We start from the raw sequence: 25,184 nt of genomic DNA on the forward strand, positions 1-25,184 counted from the left end.
AAACTCAAAATGGATTAAAGGCCTAGATATAAGACCAGAAACTATAAAACTCTTAGAAAAAAAGGTAGGCAGAACACTATATGGCATAAATCATAGCAAGATCCATTATGACCCACCTCCTAAAGTAACAGAAATAAAAACAAACAAAAATAAGAAGTTAGATCTAATTAAACGTAAAAGTCTTTGAACAGCAAATGAATCTATAAACAAGGTAAAAGGACAACCCTCAGAACGGCAGAAAATAATAGCAAATGGATTAACTGACAAAGAATTATTTCCAAGATATACAAGCAGTTCAAATAACTCAATACCAGAAAAACAAACAATGCAATAAAAAAATGGGCAAAAGACCCAAACAGACATTTCTCCAGAGAAGACATGCAGATGGCTAATACACACATGAAGAGATGCTCAACATCTCTCATTATTAGAGAAATGAAAATGAAAATTACAATGTGATATAATCTCATGCTGGTCAGAATGGCATTATTTTTAAAATCCACAAACAACAAGTGCTGGAGAGTGTGTGCAGAAATGAGAACCCTCTTGCACTGCTGGTGGGATGTAAGTTGATACAGCCACTATGGAAGACAGTATGAAGATTCCATTAAAAACTAGGAATAAAACCACCATCAGTTCAGTTCAATTCAGTTGCTCAGTCGTGTCCGGCTCTTTGTGACCCCATGAATTGCAGCATGCTAGGCCTTCCTGCCCATCACCAACTCCCAGAGTTCACTCAAATTCACGTCCATCGAGTCGGTGATGCCATTCAGCCATCTCATCCTCTGTCATCCTCTTCTCCTCCTGTCCCCAATCCCTCCCAGCATCAGAGTCTTTTCCATGAGTCAACTCTTCCCATGAGGTGGCCAAAGTACTGGAGTTTCAGCTTTAGCATCATTCCTTCCAAAGACCATCCAGGACCAATCTTCTTGGAATGGACTGGTTGGATCTCCTTGGAGCCCAAAGGACTCTCAAGAGTTTTCTCCAACACCACAGTGCAAAAGCATCAATTCTTTGGCACTCAGCTTTCTTCACAGTCCAACTCTCACATCCATACATGACCACTGGAAAAACCATAGCCTTGACTAGACAGACCTTTGTTGGCAAAGTAATGTCTATGCTTTTGAATATGCTATCTAGGTTGGTCATAACTTCCCTTCCAAGGAGTAAGCATCTTTTAATGTCATGGCTGCCATCACCATCTGCAGTGATTTGGGAGCCCCCCAAAAAAAGTCTGACACTGTTTCCACTGTTTCCCCATCTATTTCCCATGAAGTGAGGGGACCAGATGCCATGATCTTCGTTTTTTGAATGTTGAGCTTTAAGCCAAATTTTTTACTCTCCTCTTTCACTTTCATCAAGAGGCTTTTTAGTTCCTCTTCACTTTCTGCCATAAGGGTGGTTTCATCTGCATATCTGAGGTTATTGATATTTCTCCCAGCAATCTTGATTCCAGCTTGTGTTTCTTCCAGTCCAGTGTTTCTCATGTTGTACTCTGCATAGAAGTTAAATAAACAGAGTGACATTATACAGCCTTGACATACTCCTTTTCCTATTTGGAACCAGTCTCTTGTTCCATGTCCAGTTCTAACTATTGCTTCCTGACCTGCATACAAATTTCTCAAGAGGCAGATCAGGTTGTCTGGTATTCCCATCTCTCAGAGTTTTCCACAGTTTATTGTGATCCACACAGTCAAAGGCTTTGGCATATTAAATGAAGCAGAAATAGATGTTTTTCTGGAACTCTCTTGCTTTTTCCATGATCCAGCGGATGTTGGCAGTTTGATCTCTGGTTCCTCTGCCTTTTCTAAAACCATCTTGAATGTCATGAAGTTCACGGTTCACATATTGCTGAAGCCTGGCTTGGAGAATTTTAAGCATTACTTTACTAACGTGTGAGATGAGTGCAATTGTACAGTAGTTTGAGCATTCTTTGGCATTGCCTTTCTTTGGGATTGGAATGAAAACTGATCATTTCCAGTCCTGTGGCCACTGCTGAGTTTTCTAAATTTGCTGGCATATTGAGTGCATCATTTTCTTTTTTTTTTTTTTTTTTAAAGCTGAGGAAGTTTTTATTTTTATTTTTTTTATTTTTTTTTATTTTTTTATTTTTAAACTTTACATAATTGTATTAGTTTTGCCAAATATCAAAATGAATCCACCACAGGTATACATGTGTTCCCCATCCCGAACCCTCCTCCCTCCTCCCTCCCCATACCATCCCTCTGGGCCGTCCCAGTGTACCAGCCCCAAGCATCCAGCATCATGCATCGAACCTGGACTGGCAACTCGTTTCCTACATGATATTTTACATGTTTCATTGCCATTCTCCCCAATCTTCCCACCCTCTCCCTCTCCCACAGAGTCCATAAGACTGTTCTATACATCAGTGTCTCTTTTGCTGTCTCGTACACCGGGTTATTGTTACCATCTTTCTAAATTCCATATATATGCGTTAGTATACTGTATTTATGTTTTTCCTTCTGGCTTACTTCACTCTGTATAATAGGCTCCAGTTTCATCCACCTCATTAGAACTGATTCAAATGTATTCTTTTTAATGGCTGAGTAATACTCCATTGTGTATATGTACCACAGCTTTCTTATCCATTCATCTGCTGATGGACATCTAGGTTGCTTCCATGTCTTGGCTATTATAAACAGTGCTGCGATGAACATTGGGGTACACGTGTCTCTTTCCCTTCTGGTTTTCTCAGTGTGTATGCCCAGCAGTGGGGTTGCTGGATCATAAGGCAGTTCTATTTCCAGTTTTTTAAGGAATCTCCACACTGTTCTCCATAGTGGCTGTACTAGTTTGCATTCCCACCAACAGTGTAAGAGGGTTCCCTTTTCTCCACACCCTCTCCAGCACTTATTATTTGTAGACTTTTGGATCGCAGCCATTCTGACTGGTGTGAAATGGTACCTCATAGTGGTTTTGATTTGCATTTCTCTGATAATGAGTGATGTTGAGCATCTTTTCATGTGTTTGTTAGCCATCTGTATGTCTTCTTTGGAGAAACTCTCCAGAAAGCAGGAATAGAAGGAACATACCTCAACATAATAAAAGCTATATATGACAAACCCACAGCAAACATTATCCTCAATGGTGAAAAATTGAAAGCATTTCCTCTAAAGTCAGGAACAAGACAAGGGTGCCCACTTTCACCATTACTATTCAACATAGTTTTGGAAGTTTTGGCCACAGCAATCAGAGCAGAAAAAGAAATAAAAGGAATCCAAATTGGAAAAGAAGAAGTAAAACTCTCACTATTTGCAGATGACATGATCCTCTACATAGAAAACCCTAAAGAGTCCACCAGAAAATTACTAGAAATAATCAATGACTACAGTAAAGTTGCAGGATATAAAATCAACACACAGAAATCCCTTGCATTCCTATACACTAATAATGAGAAAACAGAAAGAGAAATTAAGGAAACAATTCCATTCACCATTGCAACGGAAAGAATAAAATACTTAGGAATATATCTACCTAAAGAAACTAAAGACCTATATATAGAAAACTATAAAACACTGGTGAAAGAAATCAAAGAGGACACTAATAGATGGAGAAATATACCATGTTCATGGATTGGAAGAATCAATATAGTGAAAATGAGTATACTACCCAAAGAAATTTATAGATTCAACGCAATCCCTATCAAGCTACCAACAGTATTCTTCACAGAGCTAGAACAAATAATTTCACAATTTGTATGGAAATACAAAAAACCTCGAATAGCCAAAGCGATCTTGAGAAAGAAGAATGGAACTGGAGGAATCAACCTACCTGACTTCAGGCTGTACTACAAAGCCACAGTTATCAAGACAGTATGGTACTGGCACAAAGACAGAAATATTGATCAATGGAATAAAATAGAAAGCCCAGAGATAAATCCACGCACATATGGACACCTTATCTTCGACAAAGGAGGCAAGAATATACAATGGATTAAAGACAATCTCTTTAACAAGTGGTGCTGGGAAATCTGGTCAACCACTTGTAAAAGAATGAAACTGGACCACTTTCTAACACCATACACAAAAATAAACTCAAAATGGATTAAAGATCTAAACGTAAGACCAGAAACTATAAAACTCCTAGAGGAGAACATAGGCAAAACACTCTCCGACATACATCACAGCAGGATCCTCTATGACCCACCTCCCAGAATATTGGAAATAAAAGCAAAAATAAACAAATGGGACCTAATTAACCTTAAAAGCTTCTGCACATCAAAGGAAACTATTAGCAAGGTGAAAAGACAGCCTTCAGAATGGGAGAAAATAATAGCAAATGAAGCATCCGACAAACAACTAATCTCAAAAATATACAAGCAACTCCTACAGCTCAACTCCAGAAAAATAAACGACCCAATCAAAAATGGGCCAAAGAACTAAATAGACATTTCTCCAAAGAAGACATACAGATGGCTAACAAACACATGAGTGCATCATTTTCACAGCATCATCTTTCAGGAAATGGAATAGCTCAACTGGAATTCTAATACCTCCACTAGCTTTGTTTGTAGTGATGCTTTCTAAGGCCCACTTGACTTCACATTGCAGGATGCCTGGCTCTAGGTGAGTCATCACACCATCGTGATTATCTGGGTCGTGAGGATCTTTTTTGTACAGTTCTTCTGTGTATTCTTGTCATCTCTTCTTAATATCTTCTGCTTCTGTTAGGTCCATACCATTTCTGTCCCTTATCGAGCCCATCTTTGCATGACATGTTCCTTTGGTATATCCGATCTTACAAAGTCATAAAAGGAGTACATTTGAGTCACTTCTAATGAGGTGGATGAACCAAGAGCCTATTAATGAGAGCAAAGAAAGCCAAAGAGGGAAAAACAAATATCATATATTAATCCATATATATGGAATCTAGAAAGATGATACTGAAGAACCTATTCACAGAGCAGCAATGGAGACCCAGACATACAGAACAGACTATGGACAAGGGTGTGGGAGAAGAGGGAGATGGTGAATTGAATGGAGAGAGTAGCATGGAAGCATAAACACTAATATATGTAAATAGATAGCCAAAGGAAATTTGCTGTATGACTCAGGAAACTCAAACTGGGGCTTTGTAATAACCTAGAGGGGTGGGAAAGGGTGGGACAGGGAAGGGAGATTCACCTATGGTTAATTTACATTGATGTATTATTACAGAAATCAAACCAATATTGTAAAGCAATTATTAATCAATTAAAAATAAATTTATAGAAAATATAGGGGAAATGAGAAGGGCATGTGAAAAAAATTAACTTTTTCATTAATATTAGCATTGATAGTTATTGACATTATTATAAATTATTATAATTATTGACATAATTATAAATTATTATAAATAAATTATTATTTATAATAATATTATTATTCTGCTGCTGCTGCTGCTAAGTCGCTTCAGTCGTGTCCAAATCTGTGCGACCCCATAGACGGCAGCCCACCAGGCTCCCCCATCCCTGCAATTCCCCAGGAAAGAACACTGGAGTGGGTTACCATTTCCTTCTCCGATTTTGTTGCTACTGTGTGCTTAATGTATGATAAAGTAAATGGGATATCCTTACAGTCCATGTGTCCTAGAAAATCAGTTTTTGCTTTGTAGAAGAAAGCGTATATATAAGGATGTAATATGCAAGAAGTAAAAAAAACCCCCTAGTCCTGAATTTTAATTAGTATCATAATTTTATGATGTTTTTAAAAATAAATTTCATGTATAAAATTTAAAAATAAGTTTCATGGAATTAATTTTCATAATATGGTTCAATTTTTGCTAGACAATGGAGTCTGATCAGTGTACCCCAACCACTAGAATCAGGACAGTGTTTAACAACCTTGGCTCATCATAAGAATAACTGGGCCATTTATTAATACTACTTCCAGGTCTTCCTCTAGAGCTTCTGATTAGGAATATACTGGGTAGTATCCAGACATTTATTTTTAACAAGCCATCACCCCCAACATATGAGCTCCAATGATTCTTATGATCAGGCAAGGCTGAGAAACACATATTGACTGGATGGGTCTTCATATTACTGACTGCTTTCTCCTGGTTTTCCCTTCATTGCAGGGGCTGAAGAGAATAGAGTTACCATTAGAACCCATTTGCAATGACTTACTTAAAAGGTTGTATTTCCATATATTTCCAAAATTGACTGAAAGAGATAATTAACCACATTCATCCTTCCACTTTCCTTTTAGCTCAGACTTTGTTTTGTTCCAGGCATGTTGAGACTCCAAAGAAAGAAAACTAAGAAGGTGTTCTTGCTCAAAAACAAAACAAGAAACAAAAAGCTGAGGATTTCTGTTTAAAATAAACAGTAGATTTTCCCCTTTCCTGACACTACTATGAGGCAAAATACTAAAGATAGCGGGACTACAAGTCAAAAAAGACTTGAGTTCTAATCCAAATTCAAACTTCTACTAGATATATTCATAGTCTTTTCAAGTAACTTGAAAAGAGCCCCTGGGTGGGCTCGAACCACCAACCTTTTGGTTAACAGCTGAAGGTGCTAACAGATTGGGCCATAGAGACAGCAGTCAAATAACATCCTGAATTTATTTTCATCTATAAAGTCTAAATAGCAATGCCTGTCCTATCTGCATCTGTGCATTGTGGGGAGGATCAGAATGAGACCATCAAAGTAAAATGCCTTTAAACCAACAATCCCCAATCTTTTAGGCACCAGGAACCTGTGTCATAGAAGACAACTTTTCCACAGTTTGGGAATGAAGGGGAGTGGTTTCAGTTTTGTCTGCTGCTCACCTCCTGTTGTGCAGTCTGGTTTCTAAGAGGCCATGAACCACTGATCTGTGGCCCAGGGGATGGAGACCCCTGCTTAAAACTCTAAAATACAGTACATGTGTGTGTTAGTCACTCAGTCGAGTCTGACTCTTTGTGATCCCTTGGACTATAGCCCACCAAGGCTACTCTGTCTAAAGAATTCTCCAGGCAAGAATACTGAAGTGGGTTGCTATGGGAATCTTCCCAAACAAGGGATTGAATCTGGGTCTCCTGCATTGCAGGCAGATTATTTATCATCTCAGCCATCAAGGAAGCCCTATACTATACATATGCTAGTATTATTTTTACTATTGAAGAGCCACAACCTAATATGAGTAATATTAACATGCATGGTTTGTTATAATAAGAACAATCAGAACAATTTGTAGTTTTCAAAAGTCAAAGAGACAGTATTGAGATTTCAAAAAGTCACTAACAACTTCATAATTTATATAGACCAACTTTCATTCCACATGTACTCCACATATACTCATACAGTTTGGTTTTCCAAAAAACTAAAGCAAACGAAAATTGCTCGTTTCTTCTGTATTGGTAATTAAGCTACATTTTCTCAGTTCCAAACACACTGTTCTATACAATGTTTTTGATGAAACTCTGCAAACCACATTTCTGCTTTACTGAATGTCTTTGAACAGATGAAATTGACTGACTCAATGGATATGAATTTCAGCAAACTTCAGGAGATAGTGAAGGACAGGGAAGCCTCATGTACTGCAGTCGTGGGGTCACAAAGAGTTGGACATGACAGTGACTGAACAACAACAAAATGTCTTTGAATGAGATTCTGCCAATAGAGAACAGTACAAGGAGACTAGATGACTGAAGAAGGAAGATGATCCTTTCTGTTTTGCTTTCTATTCCTATCAGTATCACCCAAAGAACAACTTTCCATCCTGGCATTGGCTGTTAGTAATAGTAGCAGTCGGTTCTTCTTTTTGTGCACTATCAGAATCAACCTCATTGTAACACAAAAGGTACCACTACTAGCTGGCAGTGTACCAAACTCAGAAATCAGTCCCATATCAGCAAACCTTTTCTGTAATTTTATAGTTTCTGAAAATAGAAACTACTTTTTGTTTTCCTAGCCCAAGGGGTGATAGCTACTTCCTGAATTAACACTCTTGTTGCTTCAGTTTCATTTTTGCTTTTTTAAATCCTCTAAAACATGTCTAAACAGTTTATACAATTAAATTCTTTTGGTAAGCTTTCTGTTTACCTTCTTGGACATTTATTGATAGAAACCATCCATTTAACAATCAGGTTCACTAAGACTTTTCAAGAAGGTGTACATGGACAATAACTAATATGAATAGAACGTCAAGCACAGTGTGCATAATGTCAAGATGTATACTAGTAAGATAGAAAAAACCATGTCATTCAAAATTGAACTGATATTCAGCTAGACTACAACATTATATGCTAGATTGACACTCAGGGTTGGACCATTTTGTTCTCTTGTTGAACACACTGTTTAATTTCACAGACTACAATCTAAAACAAGATTGCTCACAGACCACGGTAATTTCAATTGCTCAGTCATGTCTGAATCTTTGCTACCCCATGGACTGCAGCACACCAGGCTTCCAAGTCCATCACCAACTCCCGGAGTTTACTCATGTTATTGAGTCAGTGATGCCATCCAAACATCTCATCTTCTATAGTCCCCTTCTCCTCCTGCCTTCAATCTTTACCAGCATCAGAGTCTCTTCAAATGAGTCAGTTCTTTGCATTAGGAGCTTCAGCTTCAACATCAGTCCTTCCAATGAATATTCAGGACTGATTTCCTTTATGATGGACTGGTTGAACCTCCTTGCAGTCCAAGGGACTCTCAAAAATCTCCTCCAACACCACAGTTTAAAAGTATCAATTTTTCAGCACTCAGCTTTCTTTATAATCCAACACTCACATCCATACATGACTACTGGAAAAACCATAGCTTTGACTAGATGGACCTTTGTTGGCAAAGTAATGTCTCTGCTCTTTAATATGCTGTCTAGTTTGGTCGTAACTGTTCTTCCAAGGAGAAAGTGTCTTTTAATTTCATGGCTGCAGTCACCATCTGCAGTGATTTTGGAGCCCAAAAAGATAAAGTCCGCCAATGGTTCCACTGTTTCCCCATCTATTTGCCATGAAATGATGGGACTAGATGCAATGATCTTAGTTTTCTGAATGTTGTGTTTGAAGCCACCTTTTTCACTCTCCTCTTTCACTTTCAGCAAGAGGCTCTTTAGTTCATCTTCACTTTCTGCCATAAGGGTGGTGTCATCTGAGTATCTGATGTTGATATTTTTCCCACCAATTTTGATTCCAATTTGTGCTTCATCCAGCCCAGCGTTTCTCATGATGTATTCTGCATATAAGTTAAATAAGCAGGGTGACAATATGCAGCCTTGACATACTCTTTTTCCTATTTGGAACCAGTCTGTTGTTCCATGTCCAGTTGTAGCTGTTACTTCCTGACCTGCATACAGATTTCTCCAGAGGCACGTCAGTTGGTCTGCTATTCCCATCTCTTTCAGAACTTTCCAGTTTTTGGTGATCCACACAGTCAAAGGCTTTGGCATAGTCAATAAAGCAGAAGTAGATGTTTTTCTGGAACTCTCGTCCTTTTTCAATGATCCAATGGAAGTTGGCAATTTGATCTCTGGTTCCTCTGCCTTTTGTAAATCCAGCTTGAACATCTGGAAGTTCATAGTTCATGTACTGTTGAAGCCTCCCTTGGAGAATTTTGAGCATTGCTTTACTAGTGTGTGAGATGAGTGCAACTGTGCAGTAGTTTGAGCATTCTTTGGCATTGTCTTTCCTTGGGATTGGAATGGAAACTGACCTTTTCCAATCATATGGCCACTGCTGAGTTTTCCAAATTTGCTGGCATAGTGAGTGCAGCACTTTTATAGCATCATCTTTTAGGATTTGAAATAGCTCAACTGGAATTTCATCACCCTCACTAGCTTTATTTGTGGTGATGTTTCCTAAGGCCCACTTGACTTCTCATTCCAAGATTTCTGGCTCTAGGTGAGTGATAAAACCATCGTGGTTATCTGGGTCATGAAGATCTTTTTTGTATAGGTCTTCTGTGTATTCTTGCCACCTTTTATTAATATCTTCTGCTTCTGTTAGATCCATACCATTTCTGTCCTTTTTGAAGTGACAGAGCCAAAGCAAAAACAACACCCAATTATGGATGTGACTGGTGATAGAAGTAAAGTCTGATCTTCTAAAGAGCAATAATGCATAAGAGCCTGGAATGTTAGGTCCATGAATCAAGGCAAATTGGAAGTGGTCAAACAGGTGATGGCAAGAGTGAACATTAACATTTTAGGAATCAGCAAACTAAAATGGACTGGAATGGGTGAATTTAACTCAGATGACCATTATATTTACTACTGTGGACAAGAATCCCTTAGAAGAAATGGGGTAGGCATCATAGTCAACAGAGACCATGATAACAGGAAATAAAACAAGGCTACTTCATAATTTTGTCTCAACAGACAAAACCAAGGTTGCAATGCCACATTCTAAATACCCTATCACTGAATTGCCCCTCCTGGGACTTTCCAGGTGGCAATAGTGGTAAAGAACTTGCTTGCCATTGCAGGAGATGTAAGAGACACAGGCTCGATCCCTGGGTTGAGATCACCTGGAGAAGAAAACGCAACCCACTCCAGTGTTCTTGCCTGGAAAACCCCATGGGGAGAGGAGGCTGGCAGGTAATAGTCCATAGGGTCACAAAGAATCAAACACGACTGAAGAGACTTAGCACTCTCAAAACATCCAATTTAGAGCAAATGCTCACTTCATTATACCCTCCCCTAAATTACCCAGCCAAAGTCCAAATCTTCCAGTTAGGTATTTCTACCATCCTCTTACTGAGATAAATCATGGTTCTCTATGCTATGTGTTCTTCTTTGCTGCAACAAGCAATAAACATAGCTTATTTCACTACTGATTTATTCTTACGGTTTGATTGAGGGGCACTGACAGTGGTAAATTTTCCTTGGAAGTAAGCCAAAGAATTTTCAGATGATGGTTATATTTCATTGTGTGGATAAAGTGTGCTTCCAGGACAAGCTAGAAAGTGATCAACATGGGTGTTTGTCACAGTGGTATTTTATATTTATGTAATTATTTCATGAATACCTCTCTTCCTATTAAATCTAGATCATCAGTTCCATGCTGCTGCTGCTGCTAAGTCGCTTCAGTCGTGTTCGACTCTGTGCGACCCCATAGACGGCGGCCCACCAGGCTCCCCCGTCCCTGGAATTCTCCAGGCAAGAACACTGGAGTGGGTTGCCATTTCCTTCTCCAATGCGTGAACGGGAAAAGTGAAAGTGAAGTTGCTCAGTCGTGTCCAACTCTTCTCGACCCCATGGTCTGCAGCCTACCAGGCTCCTCCGTCCATGGGATTTTCCAGGCAAGAGTACTGGAGTGGGGTGCCATAGCCTTCTCCACATCAGTTCCATAAGAGCAGTGAAAATATCTGGCTTTTCTCATCATTGTATCCCTAAGGTCAAGCACAATATCTGGCACATTGTAGACTTCTGGAGTACAATAGAAATAGAATATGAGATAAATATATAGGCTTCCATTAAAAGAGTGAAAAACTCCTGGTAAAATTAATTTTAATTACATACCTTACCGCAGTATATTCAAAATTTTATCATTTAAACATGCAATTAGCATAAAATTTAGACATTTATATATTATTTTTACAAAATCTTTGAAATCACCTATTTTATACTTGTAGCATATGTCAGTTTGAATGCTAAATTTTCATCATACAAAATTGACCTATACATAAGTTTCACAAGATTTACAATTGAAAAAGTAGATTCAAATACCCAAGTTCTCCAGTAACTGAATTTTTAGCCTTTTAAGTTTTGCTGAGGCATAACTAATGAAAACTAAATTACACATGTTTAAATTGTACAATTTGATGTTCTCCTTTGTGTATACGTCAAGAAACAATCTTGTGTGAACATACCCATCATACCCTTAAGTGTTTCCTAATGCCCTCTTTCAATCAATTTGCCCTACCTTCTGTCCGCTTACATAACCATGTAACCACTGACTTGCTTCCTGTCATTAGTTTGCATTTTCAATAATTTTATATAGATGGAAGCATACAGTATGTATTCTTTTTTTTTAATCTGGTTTCTTTCACTCAAGCTGATTATTTTAAGATTCAATCATATGATGTGCATGTCAATATTTCACTTTTTAATTGTTGATTTCTATTCCCCTATATGAACAAAATTTTTTTATCCGTTCACCTGTTAATGAACATTTAGCTTGTTTCTACTTTTAGGCTACTATAAATGCAGCTGCTATAAACATTCATGTAAAAGTTTTTATAAGGATAAGTACTATCACTCCTCTTGGGCAAAGACTTATCAGAATAGTTGGATAATAGGGCAGGTGTATGTTTAGTTTTAAAAAAAAACTGTCAAAATGTTTTCAAAAGTGGCTGTACTATTTTACAGTCCCACAATCAATGTATGATTGTTCCTTTATCTCCATATCTTTGCCAATAATTCTTATTCTAGAGAGTGAGAAATACCTCATGTTGGTTTTAATATGCATTTCCTGAATGATGCATAATTTTGAGCAGCTGTTCACATATTTATTGAATGTTCATGTATCAGTTTTGTTGAAATATCAGGCTCATATCTTTTGTTCATTTGTAATCAGATCATTTGTCCTTGTAAGTGTTTTGTATATGCTGGATAAAAGTACATTAATGGATAAGTGATTTGCAAATATTTCCTTCTAGGCTGTTGCTCGTCTTTTCATTTTCTTCATGGTATCTTTCAAAGTGTTAAGGTTTTGAATTTTGTTGAGACCCAATTTATTCATTTTTCAATTTTATGGATTGCACTGTTGACTTAGTATCTAAGAAATCTTTACCTAACTCTTAGTCTCAAATATTTTCTCTTATTGTTTTCATAAAATGTTATTGGTATAGCTCTTCCATTTAGGTCTCTAATCTATTTTAAAGTATTTTTGTGTGTGTGTATGTCCAACTGTCCAAGTACCATTCATTAAACAGACATCTTTCCCTTCCACAATGAATTGTCTTAACATTTTTTATAAAATCAGTTCCCTATAAATATAACAACTATTTCTGCACTCTCAGTTCTTTTCCATTGTTTCAAAGCTATTTACCATGCAATAACTTGAGATATTTTTCGAAAAGTCTACTCACATTATTGTTGTTTTTTTTTTAAACTGCTGAAATCTTTTAATACTTTCCCTTCTAAGGAAAAGTTACATCAAAATCTCCTGCCTGTTAGATTTATAGTTGCTACACAGACCAAATGAATGAGATTCTTTAGGAAAACACAATTTTAATGAAATTATGTTAGATTAGTATAATAAGAATCATAACAGTTGTAGCAGAAAGCCAGAGAACAATACTGTTAAATTATTAGTTACTCACCACTTCTAAATACTGAAATACACAAATATATAGTATGTAATTTATTTAGTATGTAATTTACATAGTATGTAATTTATTTAACTTTGATTGAGATGTTTATATGAATCATGATTCAATTCTATGATAAAATTAACTGGTCTTATTAGATGTATAAAAATTATGATATTTTATGAAATATCTTTAACTTTTTAAAACTGAAAACACTGCTTAAAGTTTATACAATGTGTTAATTACTGTCTTTTATTTAAGGTTACCTTTTTAGTTTATATAAATATTATGATTTCAAAATATGTCTTTTGAGATTAGGATTAATTAACTAATTGAGGCTCAGTATTGCCAACTTTTCAAATATCATGACAATTTTCTCAATGGCATTCCTACTAATGAGATGGGGGAAACCCATTTGCTGCTTTAAATGAAAGATTACTTACTGCTCTTTTTCTAGAACACCCTGTAATCCAAGGCACAGTAAGGTTTCCTGAAATCTGTGGAAACAACAAATGGAATCTCAGTGAGGTATGCATTGATACTATTTGGAATGCTGATCAATACCAAAGAATTCACACAAGATGTCAAGATAGGTCTGCATTCAGAGCATATCCCCTATGTGGACAAATGCTGTTACCTTATTGAAAGCAAGAGCTTTAAAAGGCCTTCCTTCATGGCAAAATTCAAAAAGCAGTGTAGTTCCTCTGAAAATTCAAGAAAATTTTGAGGATGTTTTTTAGGCCTGGAAATATGGTTTGGAAATCTATGGACAATAAAATTATTATAATAATAAAACTTCATTGCTCTGTGAAATAAATGAGTTACAATCATCAAATAATTATCTACAGTCATTGTACTATATTTTGCCTTTCTACATTTATTCATCTTACATAACTGCAAGGCCCTTTTTAAGTAGAAACTACTAAGGTGAATAGCTAGTAAAACCATATTACATCAGCATTGCCACATAAGGAGATAGATGCTACTCTCATAGGATTCTGGGGAGTGATTCCAGAGACCAAAGTGTTTCTGAGAGCAATGACGCTGGTTAGCCTATACTTAACCACACCTTTTCCTAAGACATACAAGGATTGGGGAGTACTCAAAACTCTCCACTTGCACTCTCCTTCCCTCCCAAACATATGGCTCTCAAGAGACTGACAAATCAGCCTTTCTAAGTGGTAGTGGTGAAGGAATGTGATATTCAATAAAACACTTTTTGTTTTTGATAAATTATATTCAGCAATGGTCAATGAATCTGTATTATGCTTATTTATAAGAAGTGATGCTCAAAAAGTCAAGGTAAATTGTAAAGTGATATTATTGAAATTCCAGGTAAATGATTACTGTCCCTGACTATCAGACTTGCCATTTTGACTTTAAAATACATTAATATGCTAAGAACCAGTTAAAAATTATATAAACTCCAAATAATACTTGTAAGGAAAACTTTTACTCAAGTTAAAAATCCCATTAAAGTATAATAGCAATTAACTCAAATGTTTGAGGGCATGAGAAAGTTTGAATAATTGATTTTTAATGGTTAATTGAGAATTAAAAATTTCTACAGAAAAATACTTCAAAAGTTACATCTTCCTATCCTATTACTAATACTTGGTGTAAGATACAATGTTTGCAAAGTAAATTGATTGCTAGACTCAATGAAGGGGGTAAATCTGCTAAAATAGTCATATAATATACTCTTGAAAAAAATAGAGATATCCAACTGGATATATGTATATCTAAGTTTACCTATAACTGAGGATATTTTAAAACTCATTACGTTAAGTTGCTAGAGAAAATATGTTAAACCAAATGAGTTATACCTCCTTCATAAACTAGTAACTACTCAAAAGGGAGGAAAGTTATTGACAAACCTAGACAGCATATTAAAAAGCAGAGACATTACTTTGTCAACAAAGGTCCGCCTAGTCAAGGCTATGGTTTTTCCTATGGTCATGTATGGATGTGAGAGTTGGACTGTGAAGAAAGCTGAGTGCCAAAGAATCGATGCTTTTGTACTGTGGTGTTGGAGAAGACTGTTGAGAGTCCCTTGGACTGCAAGGAGGTCCAACCAGTCCACTCTAAAGGAGATCAGTCTTGGGTGTTCATTGGAAGGACTAATGTTGAAGCTGGAACTCCAATATTTTGGCCATCTGATGTGAAGAGCTGACTCATTTGAAAAGACCCTGATGTTGGGAAAGATTGAAGGCCGGAGGAAAAGGGGATGACAGAGGATGAGATGGTTGGATGGCATCACTGACTCAATGGACATGAGTTTGGGTGAACTCCAGGAGTTGGTGATGGACAGGGAGGCCTGGTGTGCTGCAGTTCATGGGGTCACAAAGAGTCGGACATGACTGAGCAACTGAACTGAACTGAACTCAAAAATTAATGTGAAACAAATGATATATATAATAAACAAGGTAATTGAATTTCTTGAAATATGGACCTTATTATACATTTAAGAATACAAAATGTAGATTCACTAGAGGGCAGACAGAAGAAGTAAGAACTACAGTCTCACAGCCTCCATAATGAAAATCATAGTCACACAAAGTTAATCAGAATAAGAAGGCAGATGATTATATCCCAGATGAAGGAACAAGATAAAATACAAGAAAAACAACTAAAGGAACTGGAAATTGGCAACCTTCCAGAAAAAGAGTTCAGAATGATGATAGTGAAGATGATCCAGGATCTAGGAAAAATAACAGAGGAGATTCAAGAAATGGTTACCAAGACCTAGACGACCTAAAGAACAAACACACAGAAAAAAAATAATACACTAGAATGAATCCATAAAAGGCAGAAGAACAGATAAGTTACTTGGAAGACAGAATGGTGGAAATCACTGCTGCAAAATAGAATATAGAAGAAAAGAATGAAAATAAATAGAAACAGACTAAGAGACCTCTGGAACCACATTAAGCACACCAGCATTTGCATTTTAGGGATTCCAGAAGGAGAAAAGAGAGAGAAAGGACAGAGAAAATATTTCATGAGATAATAGCTGAAAATTTCCCTAACATGGGAAAGGAAAAAATCAACCAAGTCCAGGAATTGCAGAGTCCCAGGCAGGATAAACCAAAGGAGGAACACACCAGGACATATAGTAATCAAACTGACAAAAATTAAAGACAAAGATAAAATATTAAAAGTAACAAGGGAAAAACAACAAATAATATACAAGGGAACTGCCATAAGGTTATCAGGTAATTTCTGAAGAGAAACTCTATAAACCATAAGGGAATGTCATGATATATTTAAAATTATGAAAGGGGAAAGAAAGCCTACAATCAAAAATACTCTACCCAGCAAGACTCACATTCAGATATGGTGGAGAAATCAAAAGCTTTCCAGACAAGCAAAAGTTAAGAGAATTCAGCACCAGCAAATCAGTTATACAACAAATACCAAAGGAACCTGTTTAGGCAGGAAACACAATAGAAGGCAAAAACCTACAAAAAATAAACCGAAAGCAATTAAGAAAATGGTAATAAGGTAATACATATCAATAATTACCTTAAATGTAAATGGATTAAATGCACCAACTAACCAAAAAACATAGACTGGTTGGGTGGATACAAAAATAAGACACATATATATGCTGTCTACAAGAGACCCACCTCAGACCTAGGGACACTTACAGACAAAGTAAGGGGACAGGAGAAGGTATTCCATGAAAATGAAAATCAAAAAAAAGCTGGAGTAGCAATACTCATATCAGACAAAATAGATTTAAAAAAATAGACTTAGAGACAAAGAAGGACATTACATGATGATCAAGTGTTCAACTCAAGAAGATATAAAAATTATGAATATATATATATACACCCAACATAGGAGCACCTCAAAATGTAAGGCAAATACAAACAAGAATAAAGGGAGAAATCAATAGTAATACAATAATAGTGGGAGATTTCAACTCCCCACTTTCATCAATGGACAGATCATCCACACAAAAAACTAATAAGGAAACATAGGCCTAAATGACACTTTAGACTGGATGGACTTAATAATTGTTGAGCATTCCACCCAAAAGCAGCAGACTATGCATTCTTTTCAAGTGCCCACGGAACATTCTCAAGGAATGAGCACATGCTGGACCACAAGGCAAACTTTGGCAAATTAAAGAAAATTGAAAACATATCAAGCATGTTTTCTCATCACAGTGTTATGAGATTAGGAAAAAAACTACAAGATAGCGGTCCTAAGATGGTGGAGGAACAGGATGGGGAGACCACTTTCTCCCCCAGAAATTCATTGAAAGATCATTTGAATGCTGAGCAAATTCCACAAAACAACTTCTGAATGCTGGCAGAGGACACCAGGCACCAAGAAAGGCAGCCCATTGTCTTTGAAAGGAGATGTTTTATCATCAGTCCTATAGGGATGGAGAAGTCTTGAGGCTACTGTAAGATTAAGACTGAAAACCAGAAGCAGGAGGCTTAAATCCAAAACCCAAGAACACCAGAGAACTCCTGACTCCAGGGAACATCAATTGATAAAAGCTCATCCAAAAGCCTCTATACCTACACTGAAACCAAGTTCCACCCAAGAACCAAAAAGTTTCAGAGCAAGACATAACAAACACATTCTCCACCAACACAGGAACAAACCAGCTCTTCAACAAATGCTGAAGGATCTTCTCTAGACATGAAACACAGAAAGGGTGTATAAACTCGAACCCCCAAAAAAGTAAATGGCAACTGGATCATACTCATCAATATTCATCAATAATGTAAATGGGTTGAATGCTCCAACCAAAAGACAAAGACTGACTGAATGTATACAAAAACAAGACCCCTATATATGCTGTTTACAAGAGACACATCTCTAAACAAGGGACACTTACAGACTGAAAGAGAAGGGCTGGAAAAAAGATATTTCACGCAAATGGAGACAAAAGAAAGCAGGAATAGCAATACTCATATCATATAAAATAGACTTTGAAATAAAGGCTGAGAAAAGAGACAAAGGACACTTCATAATGATCAAGGATCAACCCAAGAAGAAGATACACAATTATAAAAATATATGCACCCAACATAGGAACACCACATCATGTAAGGCAAATGCTAACAATTAAGAAAGGGGAAACTTACAGTAATATTAAAATTATTAGTAAAATCCCAGAATAATAATAGTAAAATCACAAAAATAATAGTCAGAGACTTTAATATCACACTCATGCCTATGGATATATCAACTAAACAGAAAATTAACAAGAAAACACAAACTTTAAATGATACAATGGACCAGTTAGACCTAATTGATATCTATAGGACATTTCACCCCCAAAAAAGGAATTTCACCTTTTTCTCAAGTGCACACGGAATCTTCTCTAGGATAGATCACATCCTGGGCCTCAAATCTAGTCTTGCTAAATTCAAAAAAATTGAAATAATTCCAAGCTCGTTTCTAATCACAATGCAGTAAGATCAGATGTCAACTACAGGAAAAAAGAAAAAAAAAACTATTAAAAGTTCCAACATATGGAGGCAAAGCAACACACTTCTGAATAACCAAAAAATCAAAAAAGAAATCAAAATACACATAGAAATGAATGAAAATGAAAACACAACAATCCAAAACCTGTGGGACTCAGTAAAAGCAGTGCTAAGGGGAAGGTTCATAGCAATACAAGATTACTTCAAAAAACAAGAAAAAAGTCAAATAAATAACCTAACTCTACACCTAAACAACTAGAAAAAGAAGAAATGAAGAACCCCAGGGTTAGTAGAAGGAAAGAAATCTTAAAAAATAAGGCAGAAATAAATGCAAAAGAAACAAAAGAGACCATAGCAAAAATCAACAAAGCCAAAAGCTGATTCTTTGAGAAGATGAATAAAATAGCCAAACCATTATCTGGACTTATTAAGAAACAAAGGGAGAAGAATCAAATCAACAAAATTAGAAATGAAAATGTTGATCACAACGGACAACACAGAAATACAAAGGATCATAAGAGACTACTATCAGCAACTATATGACAATAAAATGGACAATTTGGAAGAAATGGACAAATTCTTAGAAATGCATAACTTTCCAAAACTGAGCCAGGAAGAAATAGAACTTTTTAACAGACCTATCACAAGCACAGAAATCAAAACTGTAATAAGAAATCTACCAGCAAACAAAAGCCCAGGACCAGTCGGCTTCACAGCTGAATTCTACCAAAAATTGAGAAAAGCGAACACCTATCCTACTCAAACTCTTCCAGAAAATTGCAGAGGAAGGTAAACTTCTAAACTCATTCTATGAGGCCACCATCACCCTAATACCAAAACCTGACAAAGATGCCACAAAAAAAGAAAACTACAGGCCAATATCACTGATGAACATAGATGCAAAAATCCTTAACAAAATCCTAGCAAACACAATCCAACAACATATTAAAAAGATCATACATCTTGACCCAGTGGTTTTTTCCCAAGGATGCAAGGATTCTTTAATATATGTAAATCAATCAATGTAATGTAATACACCACATTAACAAATTGGAAGATAAATACTACATTATTATCTCAATAGATGCAGAGAAAGCCTTTGACAAAATTCAATATCCATGTATGATAAAAGCCTTCCAGAAAGTAGGCATAGAAGGAACATACCTCAGCATAATAAAAGCTAAATATGACAAACCCACATCAAACATTGTCCTCAATGGTGAAAACTTGAAAGCGTTTCCCCTAAAGTCGGGAAAAAGACAAGGGTGCCCACTCTCCCCACTACTATTCAACATAGTTTTGGAAGTTTTGGCCACCGGAAGCAGAGAAGAAAAAGGAATAAAAGGAATCCAGATTGGAAAAGAAGAAGTAAAACTCTCACTGTTTGCAGATGACATGATCCTCTACATGGAAAACCCTAAAGACTCCACCAGAAAATTATTGGAGCTAATCAATGAATATAAGAACTTTTCAGGATATAAAATTAACACACAGAAATCCCTTGCATTCCTATACACTAATAATGAGAAAACAGAAAGAGAAATTAAGGAAATAATTCCATTAACCATCGCAATGAGAAGAATAAAATACTTAGGAATATATCTACCTAAAGAATCAAAAGACCTATGTATAGAAAACTATAAAACACTGATGAAAGAAATCAAAGAGAACACAAATAGATAGAGAAATATACCGTGTTCATGGATTGGAAGAAGCAATATAGTGAAAATGAGTATACTACCCAAAGCAATCTATAGATTCAATCCAATCCCTATCAAGCTACCAACAGTATTTTTCACACAACTAGAACAAATAATTTCACAATTTGTATGGAAATACAAAAAACCTCGTATAGCTAAAGCAATCTTGAGAAAGAAGAATGGAACTGGTGGAATCAACTTGCCTGACTTCAGGCTGTACTACAAAGCCACAGTCATCAAGACAGTATGGTACTGGCACAAAGACAGAAATATAGATCAGTGAAACAAAATAGAAAGCCCAGAGATAAATCCATGCACCTATGGACACCTTTTCTTTGACAAAGGAAGCAAGAATATACAATGGAGAAAAGACAATCTCTAACAAGTGGTGCTGGGGAAAATGTTCAACCACTTGTGGGAGAATGACATTGAAACATGTAAAGTATCATGTAAGAAACGAGTTGCCAGTCCAGGTTCGATACACGATACTGGATGCTTGAGGCTAGTGCACTGGGACGACCCAGAGGGATGGTATGGGGAGGGAGGAGGGAGGAGGATGGGGAACACATGTATACCTGTGGCGGATTCATTTTGATATTTGGCAAAACTAATACAATTATGTAAAGTTTAAAAATAAAATAAAATTAAAAAAAAAAGAATGTGGAGAGTAGTGTGGATGAATATCACTAATATATGTAAATGGACAGCCATTGGGAACTTCCTGTATAACTCAGGAAACTCAAACAGGGGCTCTGTAATAACCTAGAGCAGTGGAGATGGGCGGGAGGTGCGAGGGAGATTCAAGAAGGAGAGGACATACGTTCACCTATGGTTAATTTATGTTGATGTTTGACAGAAATCAAGCCAATATTGTAAGCCAATCATCAATCAATTTAAAATAAATAAATATATATTTAAAAAATAAAAATAAATAAAAAAAGAATGAAACTAGAATACTTTCTAACACCATGCACAAAAAAAAACCTCAAAATTGATTAAAGATCTAAACGTAAGATCAGAAACTATAAAACTCCTAGAGGAAAACATAGGCAAAACACTCACTGACATAAATCACAGCAGGATCCTCTATGACTCACCTCCCAGAGTAATGGAAATAGAAGCAAAAATAAACAAATGGGACCTAATTAAACTTAAAAGCTTTTGCCCAATGAAGGAAACTATAAGCAAGGTGAAAAGACAGTCTTCAGAACGGGAGAAAATGAAGCAAATGAAGCAACTGACAAACAACTAATCTCAAAAATATACAAGCAACTCCTACAGCTCAATTCCAGAAAAGTAAACGACCCAATCAAAAAATGAGCCAATGAACTAAACAGACATTTCTCCAAAGAAGATATACAGATGGCTAAGAAATACATGAAAAGATGCTCAACGTCGCTCATTATCAGAGAAATGCAAATCAAAACCACTATGAGGTACCATCTCATGCTGGTCAGAGTGCCTGTTATTCAAAGTCTACAAGCAACAAATGCTGGAGAGGGTGTGGAGAAAAGGGAACCCTCTTACACTTTTGATGGGAATGCAAAGTAGTACAGCCACTATGCAGAACAGTGTGGAGATTCCTTAAAAAACTGGAAATAGAACTGCCATATGACCCAGAAATCCCACTGCTGGGCATACACACTGAGGAAACCAGAATTGAAATAGACACGTGTACCCCAGTGTTCATCACAGCACTGTTTATAATAGCCAAGACATGGAAGCAACCTAGATGTCCATTGACAGACAAATGGATAAGAAAGCTGTGGTACATATACATAATGCAATATTACTCAACCATTAAAAAGAATACATTTGAATCATTACTAATAAGGTGGATGAATCTGGAGCCTATTATACAGACTGAAGTGAGTCAAAAAGAAAAACACCAATACAGTATAATAATGCATATATATGGAATTTAGAAAAATGGTAATGACCAATATGTGAGACAGAAAAAGAGACACAGATGTATAGAACAGTCTTTTGGACTCTGTGGGAGAAGGCGAGGGTGGGATGATTTGAAAGAGTAGCATTGAAACATGTATATTATCATATATGAAACAGATCACCAGTTCAGATTCGATGCATGAGACAGGGTGCTCAGGGCTGGTGAACTGGGATGACCCAGAGGGATGGGAGGTCAAAGGAGGGTTCAGGATGGGGAACAGATGTACACCCATTCTTGTTTCATGTCAATGTATGGCAAAATCCACTACAATATTATAAAATAATTAGCCTTCAATTAAAATAAATAAATTAAAAACAAAAAGAAATAAACCACAAGAAAAAAAACTATAAGAAACAGAAACATGTGGTGGCTAAACAACATGCTCTTACTACTAAACAACCAATGCATCACTGAAGAAATCAAAGAAGAAAACAGTAAATACCTAGAGACAAAGGAAAACAAAAGCACAATGGTCCAAAACCTATGGGATACAGCAAAAGCAGTTCTAAGAAGGAAGTTTATAGCAGTATAGTCTTATCTCAAGAAACAAGAAAAATATCAAGTAGAAAACCTAACCTTACACCTAAAACAACTAGAGAAAGAAGAATAAACAAAACCTAAAATTATTAAAAGGAAAGAAATTACAAAGATCAGAGTAGAAATAATTGAAATAGAGACAAAGACAATAATTGCAAAGATCAATGGAACAAAAAGTTGGTTCTTTTAAAAGTTAAACAAAATTGATAAACCCTTAGCTAGACTCTTCAAGAAAATAAATAATAAAGGAGAGGACTCAAGTCAGTAAAAGTAGAAATGGAAAATAATCTACAAATGAATTCACAGAAATACAGAGGATCAACTGAGACTGCTATAAGCAACTGAATGCCAAGAAACTGGACACTCTGGAAGAAACAGACAAATGTTTAAAAAGGTACAGTCTCCCAAGACTGAACCAGGAAGACATAGAAAATATGAACCAACAAATCACAAGCACTTAAATTGAAATTGTGATTTTGAAAACTCCCATCAAACAAAAGTCCAGGACCTGATGGCATCACAGGCAAAGTCTATCAAATATATACATAAAAGTAAATACCTATCCTTCTGAAACTATTCTAAAAAAATTACAGAGGAAGGAAAACTTTCAAACTCATTTTATGAGGCCACCATCATCCTGACACCAAAACCAGACAAAGATACCACAAAAAAGAAAAATTTCAGGCCAACATCACTGATGCACATAGATGTAAAAATCCTCAACAAAATATTAGCAATCCAAATCCAACAATACATTTAAAAAATCATGCTTGTGATAAAGTAGGATTTATCCCAGGGATGCAAGGATTTTCAGTATCTGCAAATCAATCAATGTGATATACCACATCAATAAATTAAAGAATAAAACCATATGATCTTCTCAATATATGCAGAACATACTCCTGACAAAATTCAGCACAAATTTATGATAAAAATTCTCCAGAAACCAGGCATAGAGAAAATACACCTCAACAAAATAAAGTCAATATACAACAAGCCTACAGCTAACATCATACTCAATAGTGAAAAGCTGAAAGCATTTCCACTAAGATCAGGAACAGACAAGGATGTCCACACTTGCCACTTTTATTCAACATAGTTTTGGAAGTCCTAGCTATAGCAATCAGAGAATAAAAAGAAGTAAAAGAATCTATATATGAAAAGAAAAATTTAAACTGCCACTGTTTGCAGATGACATGATGCTATACATAGAAAATCCTAAAGATACCACCAGAAAATTAGTAGAACTCATTAATGAACCTGGTAAAGTTGAAGTTTGCAAAATTACATGCAGAAATTTTGCATTTCTATACAGTACAATGAAAGATCAGAAAGAGAAATTCAACAAACAATTCCATTTGTCATAACATTCAATAAAAATAAAATACTTCAGAATAAACTTACCTAAGGAGACAAAGTACCTGTACTCCAAAAACAAAATAATGCTGATGAAAGAAATCGAAGAAGACACAGACAGATGAAAAGATATATCATTTTTGTAGATTGGAGGAATCAATATTTTCAAAATGACTATACCACCCAAGACAATCCACAGATTCAATGCAATCCTTATCAAATTACCAATGGCATTTTTTACAGAACTAGAACAAAAAAATCTCATAACTTGTAAGGAGACACAAAAGACACCAAAGAGCCAAAGCAATCTTGAGGAATAAAATGGAGTTGGAGGAATCAGGCTACCTGACTTCAGACTATACTGCAAAGCTACAGTCATCCAAACTGTATGGTACTGGCACAAAAATAGAATAAATAAAAAATAGATCAATGGAACAGGATAGAAAACCCAGAAATAAGCCCATGAACTTATGCTTAAATAATCTGTGACAAAGGGTAGAAGACTACATAATGTTGGAAAGCGGTCTCTTCAACAAATGGTGCTGGGAAAATTGGACAGCTACATGTTAAAAAAATGAAATTAGATCATTCTTTAACACCACTCATAAAAATAAGTCTGAAACGGATTAAAGAACTAAACGTGAGACCAAACACTATAAAACTCCTAGAGAAAACATAGGAAGAACACTCTCTGGCATAAATCATAGCAATATCTTTTTTGATAATCTCCAAGAATAACAACAACATACAAGAATAATGAAAAAAAAAATAAAGTAGTAGCACCTCTTAAACTCAAAAGCTTTTTCACAGCATAGGAAATAATAAAGAAAAAGACAACCACAGATTGAGAGAAAATCTTTTCAAGTGATGTGACTGACAAAGGATTAGTTTCCAAAATTTACAAACAGCTCATGATACGTGCCTGCGTGCATGCATGCATGCTCAGC

General features: G+C 36.1%; 1 protein-coding gene across 3 annotated transcripts in view; it reads right to left on the reverse strand.

The window, feature by feature from the left end:
• The window catches only part of HDX (highly divergent homeobox), a 217,587-nt gene that overhangs the window by 119,014 nt on the left and 73,389 nt on the right, over window positions 1-25,184 (reverse strand). For all 3 annotated transcript variants that reach the window (XM_027534472.1, XM_027534471.1, XM_027534473.1), the window contains exon 4: window positions 13,684-13,737. In XM_027534472.1, the coding sequence (XP_027390273.1) occupies window positions 13,684-13,737 (54 nt within the window). The remainder of the gene's footprint in view (window positions 1-13,683; window positions 13,738-25,184) is intronic.

The sequence above is a fragment of the Bos indicus x Bos taurus genome, chromosome X (genome assembly GCF_003369695.1).
Source record: "Bos indicus x Bos taurus breed Angus x Brahman F1 hybrid chromosome X, Bos_hybrid_MaternalHap_v2.0, whole genome shotgun sequence".
Lineage (NCBI taxonomy): Eukaryota > Metazoa > Chordata > Mammalia > Artiodactyla > Bovidae > Bos > Bos indicus x Bos taurus.